The sequence below is a fragment of the Mirounga angustirostris genome, unplaced genomic scaffold (genome assembly GCF_029215605.1).
Source record: "Mirounga angustirostris isolate CCGP_5_RB_7025 unplaced genomic scaffold, mMirAng1.0.hap1 SCAF_4, whole genome shotgun sequence".
NCBI classification, from domain to species: domain Eukaryota; kingdom Metazoa; phylum Chordata; class Mammalia; order Carnivora; family Phocidae; genus Mirounga; species Mirounga angustirostris.
Window position 1 is genome coordinate 98,986,797 of NW_026991712.1, and position 13,948 is coordinate 99,000,744.

The 13,948-nt window shown below is 61.5% G+C and overlaps 1 protein-coding gene across 4 annotated transcripts; it reads right to left on the bottom strand.

Moving 5' to 3' along the window:
• Positions 1 to 1,751: 1,751 nt before the first annotated feature.
• Positions 1,752 to 13,411, bottom strand: AMPD2 (adenosine monophosphate deaminase 2). Of its 4 annotated transcripts, none has more exons than XM_045897022.3 (18): positions 12,927 to 13,411; positions 7,945 to 8,075; positions 7,608 to 7,738; positions 7,067 to 7,135; positions 6,862 to 6,973; positions 6,427 to 6,613; positions 6,049 to 6,190; positions 5,857 to 5,946; positions 5,511 to 5,640; positions 5,221 to 5,415; positions 5,002 to 5,133; positions 4,707 to 4,870; positions 4,330 to 4,456; positions 4,075 to 4,238; positions 3,733 to 3,853; positions 3,270 to 3,443; positions 2,945 to 3,055; positions 1,752 to 2,789 (listed from the first exon to the last, which is right to left on the bottom strand). In XM_045897022.3, the coding sequence occupies exons 1-18, from the start codon at positions 12,934 to 12,936 to the stop codon at positions 2,580 to 2,582; spliced, it is 2,400 nt and encodes a 799-aa protein (XP_045752978.1). In that variant the 5' UTR covers positions 12,937 to 13,411; the 3' UTR covers positions 1,752 to 2,579. The 4 variants fall into 4 exon arrangements, with proteins under 4 accessions (XP_045752978.1, XP_045752979.1, XP_045752981.1 ...); XM_045897023.3 differs by lacking the exon at positions 12,927 to 13,411 and adding an exon at positions 11,940 to 12,276; XM_045897025.3 differs by lacking the exons at positions 7,945 to 8,075; positions 12,927 to 13,411 and adding an exon at positions 11,940 to 12,202.
• Positions 13,412 to 13,948: the final 537 nt, after the last annotated feature.

The window sequence follows — 13,948 nt, forward strand, 5'->3', positions numbered from 1 at the left end:
CTGGCTCTTGATTTCAGTTCAGGTCATGATCTCAGGGTCATGGGATTGAGCCCCACGTCAGGTTCCGCACCAGGTGTGGAGCCTGCCTAAGATTCTCTCCCTCTCCCTCTGCCCCTACCCACGCTCCTTCTCTAAAAATATATATATAAATCAAAATAAAATAAAATATATAAACATATCTGACATGCAGATGATCAGCAAATAGTTGTTGAAACTGGTGGACTGTGAGTGGGCTTTTTTCTTCCCATTTTTCTAGTTTCCAAATTTCTCTAAATGAAAATTATTTTCTTTTCAGACAGGAAAAACTATCAGGCCTTACCATTGTCAAATTATTTGCTCTCAGTAAATGCTTAAAAGAGAAATTTCTGAGAAGCTAAAAAACCAGGAGCAAGTCGTTTTTTTAAAAGAGGGAGAGGTTGCTAAGAAACTCTTTAAATTGGTCATCTCCTGAGGGCTAGGCCTCAGCACACACTGAGAACGTTACAAAGGATGAGAACATGGGATGGATCGTTATATGGAAAAGCCGAGTTCCTTGGGCAGACGAGGCTCGGGGTGGGGGTGGGAAGCCCTGGGTTGTGAGCCCCCTGCCTTCCAATCCCCACCTGCTCCTCCTGGGGCTGTTTCCCGAGCCAGAAACCAGCCAGCATGGTACAATCTCTTGCTCAGCATTCTGCTCTCACGTGTGGTTTTAGCATCTGTAAATGGCTAGAATGAATTTGTGAGTGATGCCTTCTGGAGACGGATGGAGCCCTGGTCTTGGCCAGGCGCGAGCCTGGTGGCTAGCGACCCTCAGGAGGGCTTCCGCCCAGGGGTGCTGGTGAGGTGCCCGTGTGCGGTCTGCCAGGGAGAGGCGGGGCTGGGCAGAGCAGGCTGACAGGAGGGGAGGAAGCCAGCTTCCCGCTCCCTCACCGGGCCCTCGATTACTCACGCTCCTGCTGTCCCAGGACCAATTGTTTCTGAAGCGCCAGCCCATCCATCGCCCCACTCAGCAGCCGCAGGCTTCTCTGTCACCAACCCAAGACCCTGCACAGCACAGGTCACATTCCACTTTTCTCCTTTACTCCGGCAGCACACTGCAGCACCTTCTATGTCCAAGGAGGTGGTCCGGAGATTATGCATGGAACATGGACCGGAGCCAAGTCACTTAGGCGCCTGGGGGCTCAGTCCTTAAGCGTCTGCCTTTGGCCCAGGTCATGATCCCAGGGTCCTGGGATCGAGCCCCGCATCGGGCTCCCTGCTCAGAGGGGGGTCTGCTTCTCCCTCTGCCACTCCCCCTGCTTGTGCTCTCTCTCTCTCGCTCTCTCTCTTGCACGTGTGTGCAAAAATAAATAAAATCTTAAAAAAAAAGCCTGATGTCCCAAGTTTGAGAACCACTGGCCTCAGGTCTGCTCGTAAGTGCGAGTTCCCACATTTACCCAGCTGTCCCGAGAGGCTGGAAGTGAGGCAGTAGGAGACGCAAGGGACGCTAGTCCTCAAACTGGTATGACAGGAATGTGCCCCAGACCTGGGGCCAAGTGCCCACTTCAGAAGGGGCAGACAGGACAAGGGCCTGGGGCAGCAGATGCATCCCTGGTGGGCCTCTCCTCTCACCCAGCTTCCATAGTCCGTTTCTGCATTCACAAACACACATCAGCCAAGCCCAGTCACTCCCCTTAGGATCTGCTGCACCTCTAGCCACAGTGCTCCTGGATCCATGCTCCGCCACCGCCCCCATGGCTCTCCCTCTCCAAACAGAGATCCCACCTGCCTCATTACTTAAATAATCTTTATTTCTCATGCACTAGGAAAGATGGGATTGTATGAAACACTGCATTTCACAGCAAAGGCCTCAGTCCAAAACACAACACAGGGGACCAGGTGGATTCAGGTCTGGCCAAAACTCTGGGGACCATCGTGGGGTTACCACCCCCAGGGCTGGTGACAGATTCAGGACCCTCCAGCTGTAGTGGCCCCAGACACAACACAGGGCAGCTACCCCCTCCCACAGAGGCACAGGAAGCTGACATCAGAAGAGCATGTGGACCAGAGAAAGGACGGAGGAGGCTGCTAGGCAGTGACGTGGTGGAGGCGGTGGTCCAGCGCCGCCGAGGCCCAAGTCCAGGCCGCCAGGGTTGTGACTGAGCTCTCCACCCAGCTATGCTCACTGGAACTGCGGGAGTGCCACAGACCCCCGGCAGATACACACGGGCCCCACCTGCCTGCTCCTCAGCCGCACACACAAGATGACATCTGCCCAGATGGGACCCCAAAGGCTAGAGGGGCCAGTCCCCCTCAACCATCCCTAGCCCCTGTGGACACTTAGACGCCCACCAGACAGCCAGGCTTCAGAGGTTCCTGGGACAGGGCCATGGGCAGGGCAACCAGCAAACCTGGGCCATCAGGTACCATCCGAGCCAAGACAAGAGCAAAGCAGATTCTGGGCACCACTTTCCTGGAGGTGGCATTGGGACAGATACAGGTTGGAGACATGCGGGACAGAACGAAGAAGAACGGACACATGCAGACGTGACAGGGCGGGAGGGGTCTGAGGATAAAACGTGGTCAAGGTGCTGAGCTGCGGGGGACACAGTGGGCCGGGCTCACTGAGGCCCCGGGCTTGTCGTGACCCCGCTCTCCTCGGGGATGGTCTCCAGCATCTCACTCTGGACAGCCTGTGTGATGAGAGCCAGCTCCTGGCACAGAGTCTCATAGCGGTAGCCCACACGGATGTCCGGCACGTTCGTACGGCGGATATCATTGCCCTCGGGGCCCTCCTTGGTATAGTTGGGTCCCAGCCAGTGGCTCTTCACCTGCAGTGGGCAGGGGGATCAGACAGGGCCGCAGCTAGCTTTGAGGCGCCACGCCCCAGGCCTGAACCATCCCAGGGCCAGCACCCCTGGCACCTCCCCAAACGCAGAGGAGAGGAGAGGGTGGACACCAGGCTCCAGGCGGGTGGGGGTGGTACCTTGTGGGAGAAGCCGCTCATGAGCACGCTGTTGCGGGCCAGCTCACACATGTCGCAGGAGCTGAGCTTCCACACCTGCGTGGCGATGCTGTACTCCTCCATCAGTGGCTCCTGCGCAGGCCAGGTGCCCTCAGACGGGTGCACGCGGCCCTGCCACCCAGTCCCCGCCCACCTGTCCTTGCGCGCGCCCCCCCCCCCCTCGGCAGGATGGCAGGATTTGCCCCAGGACGTGCTGCACTCCACCAGCAGGGGGCAGCACCAGCGCCGAGCCCCAGGGGCCTGGGTGACTTGGGCGTCCCAGGACCACCAGCGGCCCGGTTCTGACCTTGGTGAAGTGGAACTGCAGGGGATCATCAGTGGACAGGGAGACCATGAGCCCGCGGGACAGGTACTCGGGGAGCGGGTTCCGGTGGTAGCTGAGGAAGAGGCTGTTGTTGCTGAGAGGAGACATGGCGATGCCAATCTGGGCCAGGTAATACAGGTACTGCAGGACTGGGGCCTGCGTGGGCAGCGGGGAGGGGCCTGTCAGGCGGCCTCAAGGCTGGGGAGGACACCTGGCTCTGGGGGGTGCAGGCCACAGTGGAGAGGGTGGGGAGCCCAGCCTCGGCCTCACGTACAGAGGGTCATTTACAGCCAAGATCCAAGCGAGGGCCGCAGTGTGGAGGCTGGGCTGTGCAGGGGTCCAAACTGGGGGTTTGGTGAGGAGGGAGACCAGTTACTGAAGAGGCTCGAAGGGTTGAAAGGGAGGTGAGCGATCGGGAGGGGAGGCTGGGGGTGCAGACCCTGACCTTGCGCAGAAGCAGCCCGTGAGAAATGTTCTCGGCCAGCATGAAGGCCGACACCAGGTGGTGGATGGGCCCCGCTTCCCCACAGTGTGGCCTCAGCACAAACGTGTGGAAGCCCCTCTGCCTGGGGGCAGAAAGATAGCGTCAGCTCCCCAGCCCGGGCTCCCAAGCCCCCCGCCCGGTGGCCACCTGGACCTGGGACAAAGCGCCAGGGGCAGATTCTTGGCTGTGAGGGGTGAGCCCGGAAAGAACTCCCTGGGTCCGGGAGTGGGAGCAAGGGGTGGGTCGGGGCTCCGGCGGCCCCAGGACAGGGCAGCAGAGTCACCACACCGGAGGAACAGGCACCTGCGCAGGTGGTTCAGCATGGCCATGTTGACAAAGGTATAGTACAGGTAGTAGGCATAGGGTGGGTTGTCCTCCTCCACCCAAGCCTTGGGGAGAGGGCTCTCCAGGTTGAAGACGTGATTCTCGGGCTTAGACTCATCGTCCACGCTGTCGAAGCCATCCACCTGGCCCGGGATGCTGGGGTCAGGCCCGGAGCTGCAGCGGCCCCTGACGCAGGCCGCCCTCCCCCTCCCCTGCCCCGTGCAGCCCCCTCACGTGCTCCAAGAAGAGGTGCAGCTCCGGGTGGCTGGCAGGGTGCACGGTGGCCTCAAACAGTGGCAGGAAGATGTTCTCCAGCATCTCCTGGAAGTTGGCTAGCTGGCCCTTGGTACGGTACACGTCGCTGCACGCAAGACGCGCGCACGGGACGGCATTCACCAAGCGTCGGAGCCTGGCCCGCACGCGCCGGAGCGCTTCTGCACGACCCTGGGTGGGCCGGGCTGGGCAGACCACGAGCGGAACCAGGGGGTACCCCTCCCACTCAGAGGGCTCGGCTGCGGCGGGGGGACCCGCCACCCCAGGCAGGCAGGAGGCAGGCGCTGTCCCCTTGAACCCTGCCCCGCAGGTTCCCTCCCGCTCCGAGGGACACTCACAAGAGGCGGGGCACTTGGACGAGCCAGCGCACGTTGGGAGAGTGTACTCGGTGCTTCACGGCCCAGCACGCCAGCTTGTCCCACTCGTCCCTCGAGCGCCCATAGATGGAGAGCCGCAGCTCTGCGTTCTGGTATTTGCTCTCCTCCAGGTCGGACATCACTTCCTGAAAGACATGCGGGGGTGGGGGGGGGCAACCATCACACCCACCCACCCGGCTCCCATGCGGTCAGGGAGAGGGCTGCTCAAGGCTCTCGCTACCCCTGCACATGGGCCTGGGCGGTCCCTCCTCCTCACCTTGATAATGTGGGCAAAGTACTTTCCAGAAACCCTGTTGTCGGTCTTGATGAAGATCTCTCGGAGGACAGACTCCCCAATGGGGTTGTATTTGGCATTGAACTTGTCAAAGCGATGGAAGGTGTTCCTGTCCTGGGGAAGATGGGCAGGCCCAGGTCACCCCTGCCCCTGGGCCACGCACTGACCCAGCCCCTCAGCACCTGTGCCAGCGGGACAGACCGCGTGCATGTCCAGCGTGTCCACACTCAGGTCGTAAGCAGTGAGATTCATGCTGTCAAAGACCTCCCGCAGCGTCTGCTCACGGCCCTGCTCCACGTGCACGATCTCCTCCAGGTGCCGCTTCATCGCGCGTTTGATGAAGCGCAGCAGGTGCTTCTGGTTCATGCAGGACGAGGCATGGATGTGTGTGTCCACCTGGGGTGCAACGGGGGGCCGCTGGGTTCCCTGGAGGCCAGTCCGCAAGGGAGGCCAGGCAGGGGCGCAGGGCCGGACACGTGGGGAGGGCCCACCTTCCGGATGTTGTAGAAATCTCGGTGTGGCACCTTCTTCTGGGCGGCCAGCTCCTTCATCTCATTGAGCAGCACGTGCATCTGGAACTTGGAGCTCAGGTACTGTAGGCGGCGGTAGCAGAAGGACTTTCTGGACAGGGAGAGAACAAGGCAGGGGCAATGAGCCACAAGCAGAGGGGGGAGGGGACAGGACTGAGGCTGCGGGGGGCGGAGACAGATGGAGGGAAAGGCTAGGTCTCGGTGACTGTGAAGGGGTGAGAGGTGGCGGCAGGTGTTTGCAGCAGGGCTGCAGCTGGGCAGTCTGGGCTGGAAGGGAGCTGAGTGTCTGGGCCAGGCAGGGACGCACATGGGGCCGTTGATTATCAGGGCCATCAGCACATTGACATCCGCCACAAATTCCTGCAGGTCAGGGTACGGCAGCTCCACCTCCGGGCAACTGGCAGGTAAGAGGAGCTCAGGTGAGGTGCCCCGTGGGCCCTCCCAAGCTGGGGCAGCCCCCACACAGCTCTTCCCCGCCGCATTCCCCACACCCGCTTACTGCTCATCAGGTTCCCTGCGGGTGTAGACATGCACCACGCCCTGCACCATGCGCAGACCCAAGCCCAGGTCCCCAGGCATGGTGCTTGGCTCACAGTACTCATAGGGGTGCTGCTCCAGCGCAGGGGGGTGCACCGGGGCATCTGCAGGGTGGGGAGGGTGGAGTCAGGGCCAGGGCTCTTCCAGGCCACCCACTGCCCAGCCCAGAGGCCCCACAGAGAGGGAGAGCTCCTGCCCCTGCCTCCACCCACCATGGACCAAGGGGCTGGCATGAGCCTGGGTGGGGGAAAGCAGGCAGGGTGGAGGTTCTCGGGCACCAGAGCTCAGGGAGTCGGGGACACCAAGGCACTTGGAGCAGGGCAGGGATGGGGGGTCCCACCAGCGGACACGGGGGTGTCAGGGCCCTGCTCGTAGGTCCGTGTCTCCAGAGGCTTCTCAGCCAGCTGCTGCAGGTACCGGCGGGTGGTGGGGCAGAAACTCTGCAGCGACAGGGCCATGTACTTTTCCCGGATGAAGAGTGCCCGCACCACGCTCTTGGCTGCGTCCAGCAGGTCTGTGAATGGCACCTGGAGCCAAGACATGGGGTCACTCTCCTTGCTCTCAGGCCCAGACCAGGCTCACCCTCACCCCTTCCCCGAAGCCTTGACCCTGGAAACAGCACATCAACTAGCTCCCAGCCACAGAACCTTTGCCCCTCCAGCTTTTGGAAAGAGAAATGCCCTCTCTAAGCCGCACCCAGCTCCCAGGCTGGGGGAGCCCACGGGGACTCCTGGAGTCAAGAGGGGTAGAGACCCAAGGCCCTGCCAACACTGACCCCACACTTCTCCTCGCCGGAGATGGTGACCCGCTGAAATTCCCGCTCTAGCACCACGTCTCGCTCCCGCAGGCCCCGGTCACCTTGCCCCTCGCCCTGCTCCTTGTAGAGCCTACGAGCGGAGAGCACAAGGGAGGGGGCTGGAGCCAGCAGCGGGACAGGCCCCACAGCCCCACAGCCCTCCGCGCCCCTCTGCCCTCCTCACTGGAGGTCCGAGGCACTGTCTGTCTTCAGGAAATCTTGCTTGGCCCGAAGCAGGATGTCCGGCTCCAGCCTAGAAGGGAGAGGGGCAAGAGGTCAGGCCGATGACAAGGGAGGGATGGCCCTGGTGGTCAGGTCCCTGCCCCGTGCCGGCTGCTGTGCCCGTGTTGTTCCTCGTGGCCCCGTGGGGCCGTGGAATCCTGCACTGTGGCTGCTGTCCAACCCCCACGTTACAGATGAGAAAGCCCACCCAGAAGCTGAGTGACACGTTCTAGGCCACACGGGTGGGTACAAGACAGAGCCAGAACCCAAGAGCCTGACTCCAAAGCCTGCGCTCCATACCACTGGTCTACGGTCCCTCGCCAGCCGGTCTGAGGGAGCACAGGACGGGAGAGGGACAGAGACGGGGCTCTGAGAGTGTCCCAGTAGAGACAGACGGACGCTGGGCAGGCCACCCCTGTGCCCCCTAGCCCCGACCCCACAGCAGCCTGGCCGTGCCCTCTCCACCCATGGCTGCCTGCTGGACTCTGGGCCTGGGGCCCTACTTGACATCCTGGCTGATCTGCCTCTCCAGACGCTGCCTCCGCTCCTCCAGCTGCTCGATGGGGCTCTCCTCAGGGAACTCGTACGGGGCGCTGCGGAGCTCGCTCTCAGCCAGGGAGCGGCTGAACAGCTCCTGGTGGGAGGGAAGGCAGCATCAGTGTGCCAGGCCCTCCCTTGCAGAGTCTCGGGATGGGGAGCTGCAGGTACCTGGGAAAGGCTAGGGATCGGGGCACAGCCAAGCGTGGAGTAAGGGGACGGCTGAGATGGAGGGGTGTGGGGAGCAGAGACAGGGCACGGGGACAGCAGTGGAGGGACACAGGGTGCAGTGCCAGGCGATACCTCGGCGATCTCCTTGCATTTGCCATCCATGGACGTGCGTAGGTCGAGTGGGAAGTGCTTGAGGCAGGGGGCAGGGCCTGGCAGGGATCGGGCAGACTGCAGCGGAGGGGCCCCCAGCCCACCCCGAGCCTCTGTGGAGACAGCGATGCCAGGGTCAAAGGGTGGAGGGCAGGGCCTGTGAGCACTAGAAGCCCTGGGCCCCTGCACGCCCCAGGCCTGTCCCAGAGAGAGGCCAGGGGCCTGGAAAGCGGGCAGTCCCTCCTCAGAGACTGAGGATCAGGCCTGCATGTGGCTCCCAAAGGACCTCACCCTCACAGTCTAGTGCGGGGCCCCTCAGCCATTCCAGACTCAGGAGTGGGGGGCTCCTGAGGCTGCCTCTAGAGCGACCGGCTGCCTCAGGGAGCAGGAGACCTCCTACAGGCAGGCACACATGTACACACACACACACACACGTACACACACACACACACACACACCCTCTCCCAGGTGCTCATTAAGGACCTGGTGGCCGGGCCCACAGCTTCCAGGGCAGGCAGGCCAGCCCGGATCAGACCTGCTTGTGGACCCAGCAAGCCTCCTCTTGGAACCCCAGGGCCTGCGCCCGACATCCCAGACCTACAGAGCACAAGCAAGTCGCATCTGCCACTCAGCTCTGACCTGGGGACCAGACCCCCAAGGGAAGAGGAGGAGGGGAAGTGGAGGGCCTAGTTGGCAGCAGGAACCCTACCTCCTCCCCAGTGGTGTGCCCTCTCCCCCCGGACCCCAGGGCGGCCAAGATGTGGCCCGGCCCCCAGCTGCCCCTCCCACTGCTGGCTGCCCCTCCAAAGGGGACTGCCACAAACAGTCTGCGCCACTCAGAGGCCCCAGGATCTGGGCCGGAGGCCCCAGGGAGGGCCTGGGGAAGGGATTATCAGAAGCCAGGGCCTCTCCACATGGAGGGCAGAACTCCTCAGCCACACCACCAGAAGGCTGACACTAAAGGCCTCGAAGCTGCTAGTTTAGAGGGGCTGTCTGAGCTCCCAGCCAAGTCAGACCCTCCCTGGGCTACCAGCCCCACCCTCCCCACCAGGAAGCTCTCCACACCAAACTGGGCTCTCCCAGTCTGCTCTGAAGGGTGCTCCCTTCCAGCATGCTCCTTTCCCCTCGGCGCCGGGTCTTAGGGATGGATTGGAGGCTCTGCCCAGGTAGCATGCCTTAAAGTCTGTGGGCTCACTTCATGATCCCCCAGAGTTGGGTCCCAAGGCTGGACAAAGGGAAGAGGAAGTGCCTGCCCTAGATCCAGGACCCAGCCCCCACTCTCCCTGGTGCAGGCCTGGATCCTACCTAGAGTTCAGGCAGCTCCAGCCAGCAGCCCTGTGCCCCTCGCCGGCCGGTTTGCTGAGTGGGGCTGTAGCCAGTCCCCCAGGACAGCTCAGGGGCCGGCACGGGCTGTACCAAGTGCAGCTGCATGCAGGGGAGACCCTAGGATGACAGCAAGCAGGGGGCTAGGGAGGCCCAGGGGAACCAGAAATCAAGGGAAGGAGCATCAGAGTTGGGAAATCAGAGGAACCTCAGAAGGGAACAGCTTTAACCTCTACCGTACCAGGGCCCAGCCTAAAGTGGAGCCCCCAAGGGGGTGGAGCAGGGTAGGCTGACCCAGGCAGGGCAGTCTGGCTGGGAGGGGCCAGGCCTCCTTAAAACGCACTACCCTGGGGAATGGTGCGTGGGTAAGGCCAGGGTGGCCAAAGGGGTGGGGGGAGAAGAGGGGACGAGCAGCCCTCCCCTCCGTACACAACAGTCCCAGGCCGGCTTCCCCTGCCCGGTGGCCTTGTTTTGCTCACCACTGTCCCCTGGGTCCCTGGGGACAGACAAAGCCTCTTCCAGGGACAGAAGTTGGCTGGCAGTGAGGGAAGTGACTCAGTCCCGGGAGGGACCAGGTACTGAGCTTCTCTACTGCCCATGGGGCCTGATTCATGGCTCCCCAGACCTCCAGCCTCCTCTCGAAGCCTATCGTCGGGAACAAACCGTCCAGGAGGAGAAGTGTGGGAGAAGGGACTAGAATTTGGAGGACTTGAGTCTGACTCTATTCCCACTTACTGGCATGTCTCTGCCTCCCAGAGGCTTCAAGTCCTGTCTATAATGGGGTGATAAGCGGGTCCTGCCCTGTCTACCCACCAACTGCTGTACGGCTCATAGAGATAGAGCTCTGCAGCTGTGGTGTTAAACACCATTCCCCGTGATTATGAACTCCCGGGACGCTCCAAGCACTTACTACGCACAGTCCAACCTTCTAGGGAGGGTGGGAGGTTCTCAGGCCCAGCGCAGGCCGGCACAACCAAGCAGTGAAGGGCAGCAAAGAGAACGGAATTGGACAGGGGTAGAGATGGGGGATGACACTATCTCATACTTGCAAGAGGGCAGAGCAGGAAGAGGAAAGAAAGATGGGCACCTGCTCCACACCCAGGGGATAAGACGGAGCCCGCGGTCCTTGCCTGGCCAAGAGACCTGATCTTACACAACTCCTGCCTTCCAGACCCTGGCAGGGGAGGCCGCCCGCAGACCTCCAGGGCTGGTCTCTATCAGGTCAGCAGGAGCTGAATTGAAGGTCCTAATCTCAACCTCCCGTCTTAGCAGGGTGGCCCAGGACCTCCACAGAAGCACTGCAGTGACCAGGACAGGCTCCAGCAGCCAGAGCCATTCCTCCAGGCCTGCAGGCCCCTGCCCGGGGTTCCAGGGCTTCACTAGAGGTGACAGGCAGTAGCCTCCACACTCCCTGAGGCCAGGCCTAGAAGACCCAGCTTCCTGCCTGCTGGTCCCTTCCCCAGAATCTGTGCACCGCACCACACACACGAGTAGTCCACTGAAAGCCAGAGGGGCTGCTCCCACCAACCAAGATCTTGCCACCTCATCTACCCTCTGACCAGGCGCCCCCTCACTCACTGCCAGGACTGCCTCAGTCGAGAGGCAGAGATGTGCCCGAGGCTTCGACCCCTAAGTCTCAGATGCTCCCACCCAGTGACCACCCAAAGATGTACATATCTAGCCCCAGGGGACACACTCTCTGGAGGGCCCAGACCTGGGCACAGAAAACACAGACTCTCAGACCAGCACTGACCTTTGGGCAGTATTTTCAATGGCATAAGAAAATACAGGAGATGGACGGTCAGGCTATAGGTACAGATAGCTGCTGAGGGAAGGGGGAGAAGACACTGGCTTGACCTGGTCACCAAAATGGGGGGCAGGGGTCCTTCCTTAGCCACAAGGCCGGGGCAGCAGACGGCAGGTAGATATCCCTCAGCAAGCAGACTCAGGCAGCCTAGCCCTCAGGGAGATGGACACAGCCACACCATGCTGCCTGCTCCAAATGGTGCAGAGATGCCTGCCAGAGTGGGAGGCAAACCAAAGGGTGCAGGCGCACACAAGTAGGCAGCGGCCCCAGCCCGAGCCCCAAAAACAGGCCTGGCCCAAGGACACCCCATACTTCCGAGGAAGCCCACAAGAAAAACCAGGAATGGGCAAACAGCAAATGATGGCTACAGTTGAGCCCCAGCCCCTGGGATGCCCGGTGGCAACGAGTGTGCCCTGACATCAGGCCCCCCTCGCCTCCCAGGAAGGGGATTCGGGATCTGGGGTCCTAGAAATAAGAACTAAGCACAGGAGGACGCCTGAGCCTGCCCAGTAAAGACACAGCCGCCAGCAGTGTGGCCAGCCCACAAACCAGCCAGACCCACACATCTCCCTCTCCATTCACACACACGCTCCACATGCACACAGTCTTAGCACATCCGCACGCTGACACGTGTGCAAACACACCTCTTGCTGCACCCACACCTGCGCCCACTCCTCGTTACAGAGGGCAGCACCCCCAACACAGAATCTGTCACCTTCCACCCCACCTCCCAAGCCAGCTGTCCCTGGGACTGAGGACCAGGAGGGGCATCACCCCAGAGGGGTTGCAGGGGCCTGGGCCAGCGGCGGTGGGGCAGAGCCAGCGCCTGAGGCTAACACACACTCACCTGGTACTGCAGAGGAGGCCTGCAAGCTGACCCGCTTCTTAAAGGGATATTTGGCCTTGGGGCTGCTGGGGCCAGATGGGTTGGATGCCATGGCTCGAGCGGCGGAGACGGCGGGGGGAGTCTGAGCCGCACCAGCTGGGCCTCGCTCTGCCACATCCAACCCCTTCCTCCGCCCCGCCCCCAGCGGGAGTGACTGATGCAGGAAGCAGAAGCCCCGCCAGCGGAAGAGGCCCTGGCCACGATTTCTGATGTTGTCTAGGCAACCTCGGGCAGGGGGGCCTCCATCCCAGCCTCTTATCCCCTCCCTTCCCTCCCCAGACCCTGGAGTGACGCGACTGCTGCTAGCTGGGACTGGGGGGCGGGGGGTGGGGGAGTGGAGGGGGAGGTGAGCAGACAAGATGGGGAAGGGCCAGCCCCCAGCACTCCACTGACCCCTTCAGGAGCCCTTGCCCCTTGCCAAGGCTCTGGGGCACAGGAGTCAAAGTCCGGGCTAGCTGGTCCAGCCAGCATGAGGGGAAAAAATAATAATAAACAGGAATCCAGTGCGAGGTCCAAGCTCAGAACACATTGTCTCAGAGCAGGCGTACTCCGTGAAAACCCAGCCCCTCTGGGGCACAGTCCCCTTTTCTCTATAAAGCTCCCAGCCCCAGGGGTAGTCCAGCTCTGGGAGGATGGGGGTAGAACTGAGAATCCCGGCCCAGTAGGGAGGAGCCTGTCTTGGGAAAATTCCACTGGCCGGCAGAAGCTACCTTCTGGGAAGGCAGGAGGCAGGGGCTTCTCTGGGGGGCTAGGAAAGAGCCCCCAGCAACATCGGACTTTTCTGTCTTTTCGCACTCAGGCTCTGCTCTCCAAGGCCCTCCCCAGGAGGAGACGGCCACCTTCCCTAGGTCTGCAGGCTGTGCTGAGACCCCCACCCTTTTGTCACCCTGCCCACGCACTTCTCTGTCCCAGAAACCCTCCCCCCAACAGACGCGCACATACACTCACCTGAGGCCATGCTGCCCGAGCCCGCAGGGGTATCAGGGAGGCTGCCCGCCAGGGTCTACACAGCCGGGAAGCCGGGGTCGCAAAGGAGGGGAGGAGGGCCGGGACCCCGACCCTGGCCCAGTCGCTCCGAGAACCCCTGCCCTGGCACTGCGATGGAAGAAGTAAGGCAGTCTTTCAAAATTGCCCGGAGGCGGGAGGCGGACCCCGGCAGACCTCGGCTGCTGCACTGGCCTCGAAGACCCCGCAGTCCCGACCCCCAGCTCTCTGCTCAAGAGGCGAGCAGGCCACGTGCTTCCCAGGGAGCAGGACCCGGAACTCGTCTGAGCTTCTCTCTACACTCTCTGCGTGTTCGTGATCGGACTACCGTAGCTGGACCGTGGGGGAGTCACGCAACAGGTGCGACCCCACCAATGCCTCGCCAGCTCCACCGAGCTTCTCGGCCGCCCAAGGCCCCGCCAGACCCGAGGGCCCGCCCCCGCCGGGCAGGCCCCGCCCCCGCTGTGTTCCGCTTCCCCGCGCCACGTGGGCAGCCGCCACTCCGCAGTTGGCCGGCGGGACTTGGGCAAGTCCTGTGCGTCAGCTTCCTCATCCATGAAATGGGGTGGTGTAATCGCACTCAAGAGAGTTACTGTGAGCATTAAATGTTAAGCACCTTTTCACGGTGCCTGGCACTAAGTCGGTGGCCAATAAAAGGTAAACTAGTAGTGTCTCAAGATTAATTCACTTTTAGAAGTCCTATCCCGGCATTCTCACTCTGGGTCGTCCGTTTTCTTCTGGCAGGTGTAGATAAACAGGGTGTGCCCTGCAATTCTGGCTCCGCTTCCGCATTTACTTCTATATTTATTGGTTAAAAGCTTAGGCCCTGTAGCCAGAATGCGTGGGTTCAATTCCATACTCCTCCATCTACTTAGCGATTGACGTTGTTGGGAAAGTTACTGGACTCTGTACTCTATTTCGTTTGGAGAATGACTGTAAGAGACCCTGCTTTGTATGGTGGTTAAGATAATTGAGTTAATGTAAGT

Coding starts and splice junctions, on each gene's coding strand:
- AMPD2 (XM_045897023.3), bottom strand. CDS start 12,030: ATGGCATCCAACCCATCTGGCCCCAGCAGCCCCAAGGCCAAATATCCC. Junction 7,136..7,607: donor CAGATCAGCCAGGATGTCAA/GTAGGGCCCCAG, acceptor TCTCCCTTCTAG/GCTGGAGCCGGACATCCTGC. Junction 3,056..3,269: donor TGCAGTTCCACTTCACCAAG/GTCAGAACCGGG, acceptor TGGCCTGCGCAG/GAGCCACTGATGGAGGAGTA.